The sequence below is a fragment of the Corythoichthys intestinalis genome, chromosome 1 (genome assembly GCF_030265065.1).
Source record: "Corythoichthys intestinalis isolate RoL2023-P3 chromosome 1, ASM3026506v1, whole genome shotgun sequence".
Taxonomy (NCBI): domain Eukaryota; kingdom Metazoa; phylum Chordata; class Actinopteri; order Syngnathiformes; family Syngnathidae; genus Corythoichthys; species Corythoichthys intestinalis.
The window spans coordinates 61,161,718-61,177,556 of record NC_080395.1 but is presented as its reverse complement, the minus strand read 5'-3'; the positions used below and the strand labels follow the sequence as shown (position 1 = coordinate 61,177,556).

Sequence of the window (15,839 nt, the reverse complement as noted above, 5' to 3'; positions counted from 1 at the left end):
CTTGAAATGGAAATTGGAATCCTCAACCCTTCCCATATTTTTACTTGTGCTTACTTTTTCCTGTCCATGTCTAAGTTTTCACTCAGTTCATGGTAGGACATTTTTGTTCCTGTGGAAATTCCTGCATCTGTGCCTGAAGTACTTGCTGGACCTCCGGTCACTTTAACTAAAGAAAAAAAGTGTTTCTCATGAGTGGTTATGACCAAAGTGACTGAATCAACACGAAACCTTTAAAGCGCAGTTTTTCACACGCAAGTTTACCACGGTTTCATGTTTTCTGTTGCGCAAGTATTGTTTCCCGATAAACATAACTTCAATCTGGCAGGCCGATCAAACACTGAGAAGAGTTCATACAACAGGAAATGAGCGCGTGAAGAATGAGTCAATATTTACAAGAAGAGATCAGAGTGGTGCCTGTGAGACAATATGTCTATTTATTGTAGTAGAGTTTGATTTTCTGAAATTTAAGCACCTAGATTTGTGCTGCGTGACAGCCATGACCGACTTGACTGACGAACATCAATGGTCCATTGACTCAGTAGCTGTTAATCATGTAGTTGCCAGAGACTGAAGTGGCCCAACACTTACAAAATAACCAGGGAAGTTGATGTTTGGTTTTCTGTTTGTTTATAACTCTAACATGCCTAAATCTTCTCTATCTAAGGAATGCAAATTGTGTAAAACATCTGTTCGGATGTAGCGGACCTTAAAAACTGTTGCACAGCTGCAAAGCTTTTCAGATGGAGAAAAGCAGAGACAGGAGCCCTTTCACCCAATCATGTTAAACAGGATTATATGCTCTGCCTCTTTCAAACATGTTTATTGTCACACAGCTGCAGTTGCTCAAATGTTATATATGTATTGTTTCAGAATGTGAGCTTCACCTTCATCTAACTTAACAAATGGTTTCTTCTTTAGACCATGATGAAACACTTTCAAAAAGAGATAGCCCACAGCCCACAACCCAACATGCCACGTTATGGGGTATCAATCACATACCAGGGACACAAAAGTAATTTCTTGGATGTTTTCAGTTTCTGTAAACTTGACAGTGGGTCAGTAAATGAAAACGAAAATGAATTATTATTAGGAAATTTTCTTAGCCGTGTCTAAACACCAAAGATCAAAGCCAAATGTCCACTGCCGTAAAAATAGCAAAGAAAGGTCTATATGTGATTTGTCCTTGGACAGAAGGTCAACACAAACAGGAAGTTAGATAACAAGTTCAAAATGAACTACAACCGCCCAGCTCACTCCCTAAACTTCTGATCAGCCCAGAGATATGGAAAGCCAAGGAGTGCTCATGCCCTCTACTTGCCAACTTGGAACCTACAGGCAATTAATTACGTAATTAGTCAACCTTAAGACAAAATAATTAAACTCTGCTCTAAGGATCATTTCTTATATATCCCTACAATATACAGTACCTGTCAAATTTAATCATGATCCGTCCACGAATAATGCAGGAGTAGCATTTTTAAGTCTACAATTAAAACATTTAATTAGTCAATGATGTGACAAAAAAAAAAAAAAAAAAAATCGGGCTCCGAGGATCGATGAGTTTACATCCCTGGAACATACCAAATTTCATTGTGATCCGGCCAAATCAATAAATTATTTGACAGGGTAAAAAAAAAACTGTCTTAACAAGCCTGTCAAATTTGAATTTGTAACAAACATTTCTAAGTACTGTATATATAGGCCTATATACACTGCTGGCCAAAAGTATTGGCACCCCTGCAATGCTGTCAGATAATGCTCAATTTCTCCCAAAAAATGACTGCAATTACAAATGCTTTGGTAGTAAAATCTTCATTTATTTTGCTTGCAATTAAAAAAACACGAAACAGAAAGGGGGAAAAAAATCATTATCATTTTACATAAAACTCCAAAAACAGGCTGGACAAAATTACTGGCACCCTTTAAAAAATCATGTGATGCTTCTTGAATTTGTGTAATTAACAGCACCTGTTACTTACTTCTGGCACATAACAGGTGCTGGCAATGACTAAATCAAACTTGCAGCCAGTTAAAATGGACTAATGTTGACCCACCCTCTGTCCTGTGTCCTTGTGTGAACCACATTGAGCATGGAGAAAAGAAAGAGGACCAAAGAACTGTCTGAGGACTTGAGAAGCAAAATTGTGAGGAAGCATGGGCAATCTCAAGGCTACAAGTCCATCTCCAAAGACCTGAATGTTCCTGTGTCGACTGTATGCAGTGTCATCAATAAGTGTAAAGCCCATGGCACTGTGGCTAACCTCCCTAGATGTGGACAGAAAGGAAAAATTGATGAGAGATTTCAACAAAAGAGTCTGCTGATGGAACCTCGACTAACATCCAAACAAGTTCAAGCTGTCCTGCAGTCCTAGGTTACAACAGTGTCAAGCCGTACTATCTCTCAGCCTCTGAATGAATGTGTCAGATGAGACAAAAATAGAGCTTTTGGGGAAAAACATCAACATAGAGTTTAGAGGGAAAAAAACGAGGCCTTCAAAGAAAACAATACGATCCCCACAGTCAAACATGGCAGATGTTCCCTGATGTTTTGGAGTTGCTTTGCTGCGTCTGGCACTGGACTGCTTGACCGTGTACATGGCATTATGAAGTCTGAAGACTGCAAACAAATTTTGCAGCGTAATATAGGGCTCAGTGTGAGAAAGCTGGGTCTCGCTTAGAGGTTATGGGTCTTCCAGCAGGACAATGACCCAAAACACGCTTCAAAAAGCACTAGAAAATGGTTTGAGGGAAATAATTGGAGACTTCTAAAGTGGCCAGCAATGAGTCCAGACCTGAATCCCATAGAACACCTGTGGAGAGATCCAAAAATGGCAGTTTGGAGATGGCGCCCTTCAAATCTTAGAGACCTGGAGCAGATGGCCAAAGAAGAATGGTCGAAAATTCCAGCAGAGCATTGTAAGAAACTCATTGATGGATACCGGAAGCGGTTGTTCGCAGTTATTTTGTCTAATCGTTGTGCCACCAAGAATTAGGCTGAGGGTGCCAATACTTTTGTCCGGCCCATTTTTGGAGTATTGTGTAAAATGATAATGATTTTATTTTTTTCCCATCTTTTATTTCATTCTCTTTTGTGTTTTTTTCATTGTAAGCAAAATAAATGAAGATATTACTACCAAAGCATTTGTAATTGCAATCATTTTCTAGGAGAAATTGACCATTATCTGACAGAATTGCAGGGGTGCCAATACTTTTGGCCAGCGGTATATAATAAGGCTTGAAAATTGGGAAAAATAAGGCTGGTCGGTCAGGTCTCAAGCGATGTAGGCGTTTTCGCTGACTGTGCTGAAACCACGTCCTACTCAAGTACTGTCAATTAACGACCTCTACTTGTTACAAGGTGGAAAATAGATGCTATTTTGTCTATCTTGTTTCCTATGTCCACTCAAATTCATTTTCCATGCCAACAAAGCTTTGGTGACATGTACATATGGACAAGAATCTCTATCTTGGCCACTACATACCAGCGCTTGCTTGAGGAGAACTGCCTGACTCAGACGACTTTGAAATTGACTACATGGTTGTGTTTCTGTTGACGTTTTTTACATACACCTTGCTGCTACCTCAAAAAGTAACACTAGAAATTCAGATTGGCGAAATTGTGGTAGACCATACCATGTCAGCCACAGCTGCACAATATAGCGGCGAAACTGGTAGTTGTCTGTTTCGCTATGTATTAATATACAAAGCACAAATAACGTAGAATACATGCAACTGAGGTAAGATGTTTTTTTAGGGGTGGGGTTGCTGCAACTTGTAGGAATAGCTGAATGGCCAAGTTTTGAATGAGGAAGTTACAATTGTGCCGTACACCTATTTATACCGCTCAATCCTTACAAAGTGCAAAGGGGGGGACCACAAATGTTACTGACATCAAAAGACAACCTGTTTATACCCGCCCAAAAAATCCTGTCAGCTGAGTACCGTATTTTTCGGACTACAAGTCGCACCCGAGTATAAGTCGCACCAGCCATAAAATGCCCAACGAAGAAGAAAAAAACATATAAGTCGCATTTTTGGGAGAAATTTACTTGATAAAATCCAACACATAGAACAGATATGTCATCTTGAAAGGCAATTCAAAATAAAAATACAATAGAGAACAACATGCTGAATAAGTGTACAGTATGATAATGTTACATGAGGCATGAACAACGAAATGCGAACTTGGCCAGTATGTTAACATAACATAGCTATTAAGACTTATTCAGATAACTATGGCATAAAGAACATGCTAACAAGTTTACCAAACCATCAGTGTCACTCCAAAACACTAAAATTACATCTGAAATTATATAATAATGTGTTAATAATTTCACAATAAGTCGCTCCAGAGTATAAATCGCACGCCCAGCCAAACTATGAAAAAAAAAAAAAAAAACGCGACTTATTGTCCAAAACATATGGTAGGTTAAAAACAGGTCATTGCTTAAACTCAGCAATTCAGCTCTAAATTGTCCTCGGCCTTGTGAAAATGATTTTACAGGACCTTTAAATATAACATAACACAAAGCAAAATGGTCACACGTTTGTTCAGTAAACGCGTCACATCACTTTTATAACATTGCTTCTCGTCTATCTCGTCATATTTTATACATTTGGAAAGCCTTTTCAATTCCCTTGTAAATCATGCACCATTTGTATAGAATATGCATTTGAGAGATGAGCATCACATCAGATGAAGGGTGCTCTAATTTATAATGTGCCAAATCTTCACTGCTTATTCTAAACAAAGTCTTCTGTTGCTATTTTAGACTTCAGGTATCGTATTTTCCGCACGATAAGACGCATTGGAATATAAGGTGCACCTTCAATGAATGGCCTATTTTAAAAGTCTTTCCATATATAGAACGCACCTCATTATAAGGTGCAGTAGTAGTAGTAGTAGAAGTGGTTGGGGTTGTGTTATATATCTAGACTAGATGGCGCTGCGCTAAAGGGAATGTCATGCCGTGATTAACCAGTATTGATCTATATATAAGGCGCATCAGATCATAAGGCACACTGTCTGCTTTTGAGAAAATTGAAGGCTTCTAGGTGCGCTTTATAGTGCGGAAAATATGGTACATCTAATAGCAACAATCCAAGGTTTATAAAAGGGTCATGGTAAAAGCTTTGCCCATTTCTACACCTTAACATGGAGGCGGTGCAATGTTGAATACATCTCCGTCATAGCTTTTTTACTTAATGGATTTCCTTGCAGTATTACAATTTCAGGAATATTCTATCAAACACACATTTACGAATCTTAATTTTATGAAGTGCAATCTGGTGCAGTCTGGCGCTACACTGTCGCCCTTCCCTTGATATAGACACATTAATGATTCCCACCCTAGAGTACTGACCCTTAGAGAAAATGTTCCCTGCAATTTTGGCATGAAAATACAAACACACAAATATGTCTACAATTACTATGACTGTCATTTCTGGAATGTAAACTGCTACTTTTTTTGTCCACTTGGATCCCTGCGGCTTATAGTTCAACGAGGTTTATTACTGTAATCGATTTTATAGGCTAATGAGATGCATGTCTTCTGCAGTTTATAGCCTAGAGCCTTTTTTTTTCTAATGGTAGGTACAGTTTATAGTCAGGTGTGGCTTACAGTCTGCAAATTACATCAACTCTCTATACTACTAATCAATACAAAATACCCTTATCCGAACTGTTCCTCCTGCTCAAGTCTGTTGTTTTCTACTAATTTGACTTGCACATTTTCGTTCTTCCACCTTATTTACATTCAACATAAAGTCCCCTAGCAGGGAAAAACGGCTCACTTGACTTGATTTGACCTTGGGTCCTCACATTGGGAAAAAGATCTGAGAAGATGTTTAACATGTGGGTGAGTGATTGAATAAGCCTCACAGTGTGTGGACAAGAACTGCTGAGATGCAACAAGGGAGAGTTTGTTGCTGTCAAACCAGCTATGAGGAGTGTTTGTTTTCTCGACACAACCAACCACAAAAGAGTGACAAGGGTTAGAACGTGATCAATTTAATAGTGTCCAGTGTATGGTGATTTGGTTAAACGGGAAAACTTTGTAGCATCCTTGAGATCTTATCAAGACTGCCAAGTGTTAATGACAGATGTGTGTTGAGAGTTTGACTGAAAGCAGCACGTTATTTTTCAGTCCTTCGCAGACCAATAAAAAGAAAATCTTCAAAAAGTGCACTTTCCCAAAATGCAAATGCATTTTAAAAACATACTACTGTCTATGAGGATTTGATGAAAAACAGGCTTGCTGCTCTATTCTACCACCAGCAAAGCTGTCAATTTATGCGAGTGACAGTTGGCGGACGATGGAGAAAAAATGTTTGTCTGCTCTGCAATCAACTCAGCAGAAACCCAAATGATTTTGAGGTTTCTATGATTTTTCCAAGGTTGAGTTTTGTTATTTTGCATTACGCATCTACTGTAAAAGTGTTTTTGAATCATTTCTTACTGGAACTTGAGCATACCACAAACACTACGCCAAAGAGCATTGTTGGGTAGTGTGGAGATTATTGAGTGAACATGTTGTCACATTACCAGTAAGCACATAATATACCAGCTCATTTTTCATTCTTGTACTGTCATTTATGTCGGCTTTAACGCCTGTCCATTGCTGATTTGTTACAATGACGTAGTGACACCAAGTCATCAAGTTTATTTCGCCTTTCTTTTAATGCAACAGACTTTTTGAGAACTCTTCAGTGTTACCTCATATTTCGTACGTCAACATTTATCCAAAAACTTGACATTACAGCAATGCAAACATATGTGTCTATTCTGTTATATTCATTTAGCTACTGTACTCAATGTATTTTGTTCTTGCCATTCAGGTTTTGTTTCATAGAAAGTTAGGTAGTGTAACCAGAGGTGGGTAGTAACGCGTTATATGCACTCCGTTACATTTACTTGAGTAACTTTTTATGAAAAATATACTTCTAAGAGTAGTTTTACTATGCTATACTTTTTACTTTTACTTGAGTAGATTTGTGAAGAAAAAAAAAAAAAAAAACGCTACTCTTACTCTGCTACTTTGGGCTACACAAGCGTTGTTACATTTTTTCTCTTTACTCTAGATGTTAGATTGATTTTTTTTTTTTTTTTTTTTTTTGCCAGCGATGCCAAGAGTAGAGACGTGTCTGGTTTAGCTCTACCGATTTCACCAATGAGACGTCGCAACAATAATCACATGACTCCATTATACCACTCAGACGAATGCTTGCCGTTCTAGCTTCATGCTAGCTTGTTCAATCATGTGGTGTCTTTAAAGCACCATAAAAATTAAGTATTTGATATAGAGCGCTGCCTTCAACATGACTCAAAAGCGCATATTTTAACCTTTCTACCTACCAGTTTTTATTTGGCACCGATTGACCACTGGAAACTGGAGATGTGATCCCTTTAGAATTTCAAATTAGTAATTATGAAGGCACTCTTCACTATTCAAACAATGAAATATTTTCTCCACCAGAGACCACTCACACTCTTTAGACAAATAATACTTCATTTATGTATTTTTTTTTCTCTCATCAGAATTCAATGATTTTATTTATTTATTTATTTATTTATTTATTTGTATTTCTTTGGCTTAATGTGGTTATGTAATGGGTTATTTTACAGTATCATTTTAACAACAGTCCATATAGATAACTTTGTGCTCAGAAAAAAAAAATACCATTGTTTAAAAAAAAAAAAAAAATCCAACAACAATATAAGCAGCTACTCACAATGTTACTCATTACTTGAGTACTCTTTTCACCAAATACTTTTTTACTTGTATTTGACTACATTTTTTAGACAACTACTTTTACTTTTACGTGAGTAATATTATTTTGAAATTATGCTACTCTAACTTGAGTAAAATTGTTGGTTACTCTACCCACCTGTGAGTGTAACAAAGTAAGAAAAGTAAGTAAATTTCATTTTCAAGCTGTTTTTCAAGATAAATCCTCAAATATTTGCAACAAACCATTCTGTGACATAGATCTACCTGCTGTATTTTTTAATATTCTTGGAAGATATTATCTAATTTAAAATAATACTAATGAAAACATTAATTAATCCTAGAGTGACTTGCAATGTTATTAGCAGTCAAACACCAGCCCCTGAATTAAATTTATCTTCCGTCCGTGTAGTTTCATAGGCTCAGTTCTTAGTTTGGCTATTATTGGTCAATTCCTGGTTCAAGATAACGTTAACAAAATATGTTAATACTCAGAGGCACGAAAGTAACTTTCCATTCTACTGTTTCATGCATAAGACCGGTCATAATGGGAGTGATTGTTGACGAAGGTTATCGGTGTAGTTTTAATTTGATGGATGTCGTTTTAGCATTTTAAATCATTCTACAAACAGAACGTTTTGAAATTGGTCACAGTGTGACGTCACACTATTCCGATATTATGCAAGTACCTTCCCTCTCTGTTCTTCTTCTACTGCCACAAATGTCGGGAGCACTGAGAAAACCTAGTAAAATGTCGTATAATGTTAGATAAAATATTGTTGGAAAAAATGAATAAATAATAATAATCAAACTTTGGTGGCTCTTTACTATGACGCTGCCTCATGCTGATTTGCTGGGTCTAATAGATATACGTACAGTCCCCGTAAATTGTAGTGTATGCTGTATGGAAGTTATGTCATTCTATTTACACCATCATTGAGATCCTGCAAAGTGGCACAAAAAACAAAAAAATAGCAAAAGAAACAAAGTGAATCCTTTACTGGGCAAACTGATCTCAAGTAAGGTCCTATTTGACATGTTGCCGTCTCACGTAAAGATGTGGCCGTGAATACACATTCCTGAAATGCAAACTTTAAGACCAGTGTAGCATGTTAGAAGTTCTTCTGCAATGTGAATTCAGACAGACAGACAGACACACTGAGAATGTGGGAGAAAATAAAAACTGTACAACCACTTTGGAAACTGAGGTCATTAAACATTAAAGAGTCTGAATGTTAATCTATAAAGAGGTCGCCTAACAATCTTGATTACAGCTGAATAACTTTGCGTATGGATTCATTGGTTTGTGTTTGGTTACAGAAAGTAAGGCATTTTATTCTTTCTTGTTTTTAGGATGCTGTGACTGTTTTAATATTGACACAACAAACCACCGGATCATCAAAGGCCCAAAGCAAGCCCAGTTTGGGTACACTGTTCAGCAACATGTGGCGTCGGGAGGAGAAAAATGGTAAGCTACTCTTCCTTTGAAAAAAAAATAAAAAAATAAAAAAATAAATAAACAATTAACCTGTAAGATTCTGATTCTGACTGTTGTTTGCGCTTATGCACCGAACAGCAGCTCAGGGTACCAACCCTTTTTGGAGTCCTTGGAGGGTGTGCTGGAGAGCGCCCCCTCTGGGGACTCCATCGTTCTCCTGGGGGACTTCAACGCTTATGTGGGCAATGACAGTGAGACCTGGAGGGGCGTGATTGGGAGAAACGCCCCCCCCCCCCCCCCCGATCAGAACCCGAGTGGTGTTCTGTTATTGGACTTCTGTGCTCGTCACGGTTTGTCCATAACGAACACCATGTTCAAACATAAGGGTGTCCATATGTGCACTTGGCACCAGGACACCCTAGGCCGCAGTTCGATGATTGACTTTGTAATCGTGTCATCGGACTTGTGGCCGCATGTTTTGGACACTCGGGTGAAGAGAGGGGCGGAGCTGACAACTGATCACCACCTGGTGGTGTGTTGGCTCCGGTGGCGGGGGAAGATGCTGGCCAGACCTGGCAGGCCCAAACGTATTGTGAGGGTCTGCTGGGAACGTCTGGCAAAATCCGCTGTCAGAAAGAGTTTCAACACCCAACTCCGGCAGAACTTCTCCCTTGTCCCGGGGGAGGTGGGAGACATAGAGTCCGAGTGGGCCATGTTCTGCACCTCCATTGTTGAGGTGGCCGATCGGAGCTGTGGCCATGAGGTAGTTGATGCCTGTCGTGGCGGCAATCCCCGAACCCGCTGGTGGACACCAGCAAAAAGGGATGCAGTCAAGCTGAAGAAGGAGGCCTATCGGGCCTTTTTGCCCTGTGGGACTCCGGATGCAGCTGACAGGTACCGGCTGGCGAAGCGGACTGCAGCTTCGGCGGTTGCCGAGGCAAAAACTCGGACATGGGAGGAGTTCGGCGAGGCCATGGAAAACGACTTCCAGACGGCTTCGAGGAAATTCTGGTCCACCATCCGGCATCTGAGGAGAGGAAAGCAGTGCACCATTAACACTGTGTATAGTGAAGAGGGTATACTGCTGAACTCGACTCGGGACGCCGTGAGTCAGTGGGGAGAATACTTCGAAGCCCTCCTCAATTCCACCGACATGCCTTCCTTTGGGGAGTCCGAGGTGGGCTCTTCTATCTCTCGGGTTGAAGTCACTGAGGCGGTTGGAAAGCTCCTCGGTGGCAAGGCCCCGGGGGTAGATGAGATTCGCCCGGAGTTCCTAAAGGCTCTGGATGTTGTAGGGCTGTCGTGGCTGACACGCCTCTACAACATCGCATGGACTTCGGCGACAGTGCCTCTGGATTGGCAGGCCGGGGTGGTGGTTCCCCTTTTTAAGAAGGGGGACCGGAGGGTGTGTTCCAATTATAGAGGGATCACACTCCTCAGCCTCCCCGGTAAAGTCTATTCAGGGGTGCTGGAGAGGAGGGTCCGTCGGGAAGTCGAATCTCGGATTCAGGAGGAGCAGTGTGGTTTTGTTTGTTTTGGTGTTTTGGTAATGTTGCACAAGATTGTTTATAGGATTCATTCATTTTTCATGCCACTTATCCTCACGAGGGTCATGGAGGTGCTGAAGCCTATTCCAGCTAACTATGGGCAGCAGGCTGGGTACACCCTGAATTGTGTATAGGAATTTTAATTAATTGATCATGATGAACATTTGTTTGTAGCCTGAGGCAAGGGTTCTTGTGGGCTACCCATGTTCTTTCATCCCAAACACCTTTTCTGTGTGTGCTGCAAAACTGTCTGTTCGTTGATGCAGGCAAAGAAAGGAGCCATCACCAAAAAGTTCCCACACGTTAGAGCTAAATAATTGCCCAAATTGTCTCAGCAAGATTAGTTATTGAGATTCAGGGGGATCCTCCTCAACCTCACGTTTATTAACTATTCATTCAATCCTTCTTCGTAACCGCTTATCCTCCCATGAAAAAAATCACACACACAAAAATAAGAAGCCAATTTCGAATCCGCGCTCAGAGTAAATTACACATTTATAGTGATACTAGTATTTCTCAAACAAAGTTGCAAATTGTCATCAAAGTACATATCTTAGCAGTATAGTACAACAATCACAAGTAGTAATATTAAGAATACATTAAACTTTAACAATAGTTATTCTATAGGTAGTCCCCGGGTTATGAACTAGTGACGTAACCCGAATTTCGGCGCAAGTAAGAATTAACCTTTTAAGTATCCCTAATTACCCCTTCTCAAAAAAACTATCCATTCATTCATTCATTCATTCATTCATTTTCCATGCCGCTTTTCCTCACGAGGGTCGCGGAGGTGCTGGAGCCTATCCCAGCTAACTCGGGGCAGTAGGCAGGGGACACCCTGAACTGGTTGCCAGCCAATTGCAGGGCACAAGGAGACATACAACCATTCACGCACACACTCATACCTACGGACAATTTAGAGTGTTCAATCAGCCTACCAAGCATGTTTTTGGGATGTGGGAGGAAACCGGAGTTCCCGGAGGAAACCCACGCAGGCACGGGGAGAACATGCAAACTCCACACAGGAAGGCCGAAGCCCGGGATTGAACCCTTGATCTTAGAACTGTGAGGCAGACGTGCTAACCACTCAGCCACCGTGCCAAAAACGACTAATTTTCTCCCAATTAGTCGACTAATCTAGTATATACAGTGGGGCAAATAAGTATTTAGTCAACCACTAATTGTGCAAGTTCTCCCACTTGAAAATATTAGAGAGGCCTGAAATTGTCAACATGGGTAAACCTCAACCGTGAGAGACAGAATGTGGAAAAAATAAAACAGAAAATCACATTGTTTGATTTTTAAAGAATTTATTTGCAAATCATGGTGGAAAATAAGTATTTGGTCAATACCAAAAGTTCATCTCAATACTTTGTTATGTACCCTTTGTTGGCAATAACGGAGGCCAAACGTTTTCTGTAACTCTTCACAAGCTTTTCACACACTGTTGCTGGTATTTTGGCCCATTCCTCCATGCAGATCTCCTCTAGAGCAGTGATGTTTTGGGGCTGTCGTTGGGTAACACGGACTCTCAACTCCCTCCACAGATTTTCTATGGAGTTGAGATCTGGAGACTGGCTAGGCCACTCCAGGACCTTAAAATGCTTCTTACGAAGCCACTCCTTTGTTGCCCTGGCTGTGTGTTTGGGATCATTTTCATGCCGAAAGACCAAGCCACGTCTAATCTTCAATGCCCATGCTGATGGAAGGAGATTTTCACTCAAAATCTCTCGATACATGGCCCCATTCATTCTTTCCTTTACACAGATCAGTTGTCCTGGTCCCTTTGCAGAAAAACAGCCCCAAAGCATGATGTTTCCACCCCCATGCTTCACAGTGGGTATGGTGTTCTTCAGATGCAATTCAGTATTCTTTCTCCTCCAAACATGAGAACCTGTGTTTCTACCAAAAAGTTGTATTTTGGTTTCATCTGACCATAACACATTCTCCCAGTCCTCTTCTGGATCATCCAAATGCTCTCTAGCGAAACGCAGACGGGCCTGGAAGTGTACTTTCTTCAGCAGGGGGACATGTCTGGCAGTGGAGGATTTGAGTCCCTGGCGGCGCATTGTGTTACTGATAGTAGCCTTTGTTACTGTTGTCCCAGCTCTCTGTAGGTCATTCACTAGGTCCGCCCGTGTGGTTCTGGGATTTTTGCTCACCGTTCTTCTTATCATTTTGACGCCACGGGGTGAGATCTTGCATGGAGCCCCAGATCAAGGGAGATTATCAGTTGTCTTGTATGTCTTCCATTTTCTAATTATTGCTCCCACAGTTATTTTCTTTACACCAAGCGTTTTACCTATTGCAGATTCAGTTTTCCCAGCCTGGTGCAGGTCTACAGTTTTGTTTCTGGTGTCCTTCGACAGCTCTTTGGTCTTGGCCATCGTGGAGTTTGGAGTGTGACTGACTGAGGTTGTGGACAGGTGTCTTTTATACCGATAATGAGTTAAAACAGGTGCCATTAATACAGATAACGAGTGGAGCCTTGTTAGACCTCGTTAGAAGAAGTTAGACCTCTTTGACAGCCAGAAATCTTGCTTGTTTTTAGGTGACCAAATACTTATTTTCAACTCTAATTAGGAAATAAATTCTTTAAAAATCAAACAATGTGATTTTCAGTTTTTTTTCCACATTCTGTCTCTCATGGTTGAGGTTTGCCCATGTTGACAATTACAGGCCTCTCTAATCTTTTCAAGTCGGAGAACTTGCACAATTGGTGGTTGACTAAATACTTATTTGCCCCATTGTAGATACGCAGGATATTACATCCCCCTGGTAACACTGATCACGCCATAGTTCTTCCTAGAACTGATATTTATCAATTTGTCACCATCAAACTGTGAACACACTATTAGATCACGCCATAGTCCTTCTTAGAACTGACATTTATCAATTTGTCACTGTCGAACTATGAACACACTATTAGAAAATAAAATACAACAATGACAGAGACCATACAATAATACTTTAAAGTAAATCAATAGAGACATATTTGCTACAAAAGCATACCTCAATGGCTGCACAAGAATACCGAGGGAAATAAGGTCCAAATCTTGGGCAATTCAACAAGGAAAATGGTTGCTATTAGTGGCACCATCCAGCAGTGAAAAACAAATGCTGCTCAATAAGGATGCAGCAGTACTCGGTTTTATATTGAACCGACCGCAAGCAGTTTGCTGAAGACATGTCAACAAAGCACATGGATTACTGAAACCATGTCCTATGGTCTGATGAGACGGGCGGGCTTTCTTGTGTACCATCTTCAGAAGGGGCTTCCTCCTGGGGTGACAGCCATGCACACCAATTTGATGTAGAGCGCGACGTATGGTCTGAGCACTAAAAGGCTGACCCCCCCAACTCTTCAATCTCTACAGCAATGCTGACAGCAATCCTGTAACGAGTCACATGACATTTTGAAGGGGCAAGCAGTACTCAAATTGGACATTTAGGGATGTACGTTTTTTCAAAGGGGTGTACTCACTTTTGTTGCCAGGGGTTTAGACATTAATGGCTATATTTTGAGTTATTTTGAGGGGAAAATAAATTACCTCTATTATATAAGCTGCGCCCTACTTTTCATTGTGTCAAAGTGTTATTTTGTCAGTGTTGTCCAATGAAAAAATATACTTAAATATCTGCAGAAATGTGAGGGGTGTACTCACTTGTGTGATACACTGTATTACACTCTGGACTAAATGCCAAAAGAATGGCAAAGATATTCATGAAAAATACAATCATACTTCTTTCTCTGTCCTTTCCTGATTTATTTGACTGTTTCTCATGTTATTAATCTTCTTTCACCCTTAGACAGCTTGGACTAGGCATAGCCTTTGCTTGTTTGTATATTGAAATGAAAGAGAGCATTGTATGCAAGAGGCTTCAGCTGCCAATAAAATCAACCTCAAACCTCAAGGCTTGAATCTGACAAAATGCTGAGAGGTTTTCGCTGTGTGTGTGTCTGTGTGCATGCATATTTGTGTGCGTATGTGAGTAAGTGACTTAATGTGCTTTTTCTGTAAACGTAACACCCAACAAACACTAAGTTTGCGACAATACTGACGCTGCTACCAAAGCCACCCTCTCAAGACTGTTGTTACTGCTCCATTCAGTGAACTGTTGTGCCCGAAACATTTTGTCAGAGACTCTAGGTTGATTCAACGAGAGGCTTCAAAATACTTGACTAAAAAGAGCTTGAATCTGAAAAGATAAAAGGCTTGCTTGAAACATATACCTGGGTACATTCCTACCTTTTCGTTTTATTTTTCTACTGTTGTACAGGGGCACCTCGTTGGGGACCCGACCCTTAACCTTTTGCTCAGTTGCAGTCTCGTGTGTCAGAAAAAACTTCTAGTAGCTCATAAAATCTTTTACTCTTGAGGTTTATAGTCTTTTTAGCTTTGTTTGGAACTAATGGTAAATCTGCACCGAAACCACAACATATTGGCCTTCCCTTGGAATGTGAAATAAACTAATTATTGACATGTTGATCATTGACTTAGAATGTTTTATTTAAGCACCTCACTTGCATTAAATAATCCACAATATGTTAAACTAGCCCAGTGTTGCTATAAAGGTTAGTACGTATTCTGAAGCCATTAGAGACAATTTATAGGCTTCGTACTTATGTCAAAATTTTGTCATACATAACATATCAATACACCAGCAGGTTTGGATACTTGTAGATTCCAAAAGAAATTCCATTTAGGAAAAGTGAACAATATACAGTATTGATGGCAAAAATCAATATTCTTATGAACCATAATTTTTTTTTATTTTTGAAGCCTTACAGCTCAGTTAGGGTCACTCATAACTCAATCATACAGCCAGATGGCCTTTCTGAGTCAGCACATATAAAATTTGGAGTGTGAGTGTGATGTACAAAATAAAGTTTATCTTGCTCACATTTTACTCTGGCCGCAAAATACTGTTGATCATCCATTTTCCGCTTCTTATCTGAGGTTTGATCGTGGGTGGCATTAGTTCAAGCATGGAAGCCCAGAATTTACTGTCTTGACTCTCAGACACTTCAACCAGCTCTTCCGTGGATTCTAAGCATTCGCAGACCATCCTCCTGATGGAACATATATGTAACACCTCACCAAGGAGGCATGTGACACCTCATCT

The 15,839-nt window shown here is 40.2% G+C and overlaps 1 protein-coding gene across 2 annotated transcripts in view; it reads left to right on the top strand.

Moving 5' to 3' along the window:
• Window positions 1-15,839, top strand: part of itga11a (integrin, alpha 11a) — a 106,607-nt gene that overhangs the window by 27,760 nt on the left and 63,008 nt on the right. For both annotated transcript variants that reach the window (XM_057849473.1, XM_057849464.1), the window contains exon 2: window positions 9,081-9,195. In XM_057849473.1, coding sequence (XP_057705456.1) covers window positions 9,081-9,195 — 115 coding nt within the window. The remainder of the gene's footprint in view (window positions 1-9,080; window positions 9,196-15,839) is intronic.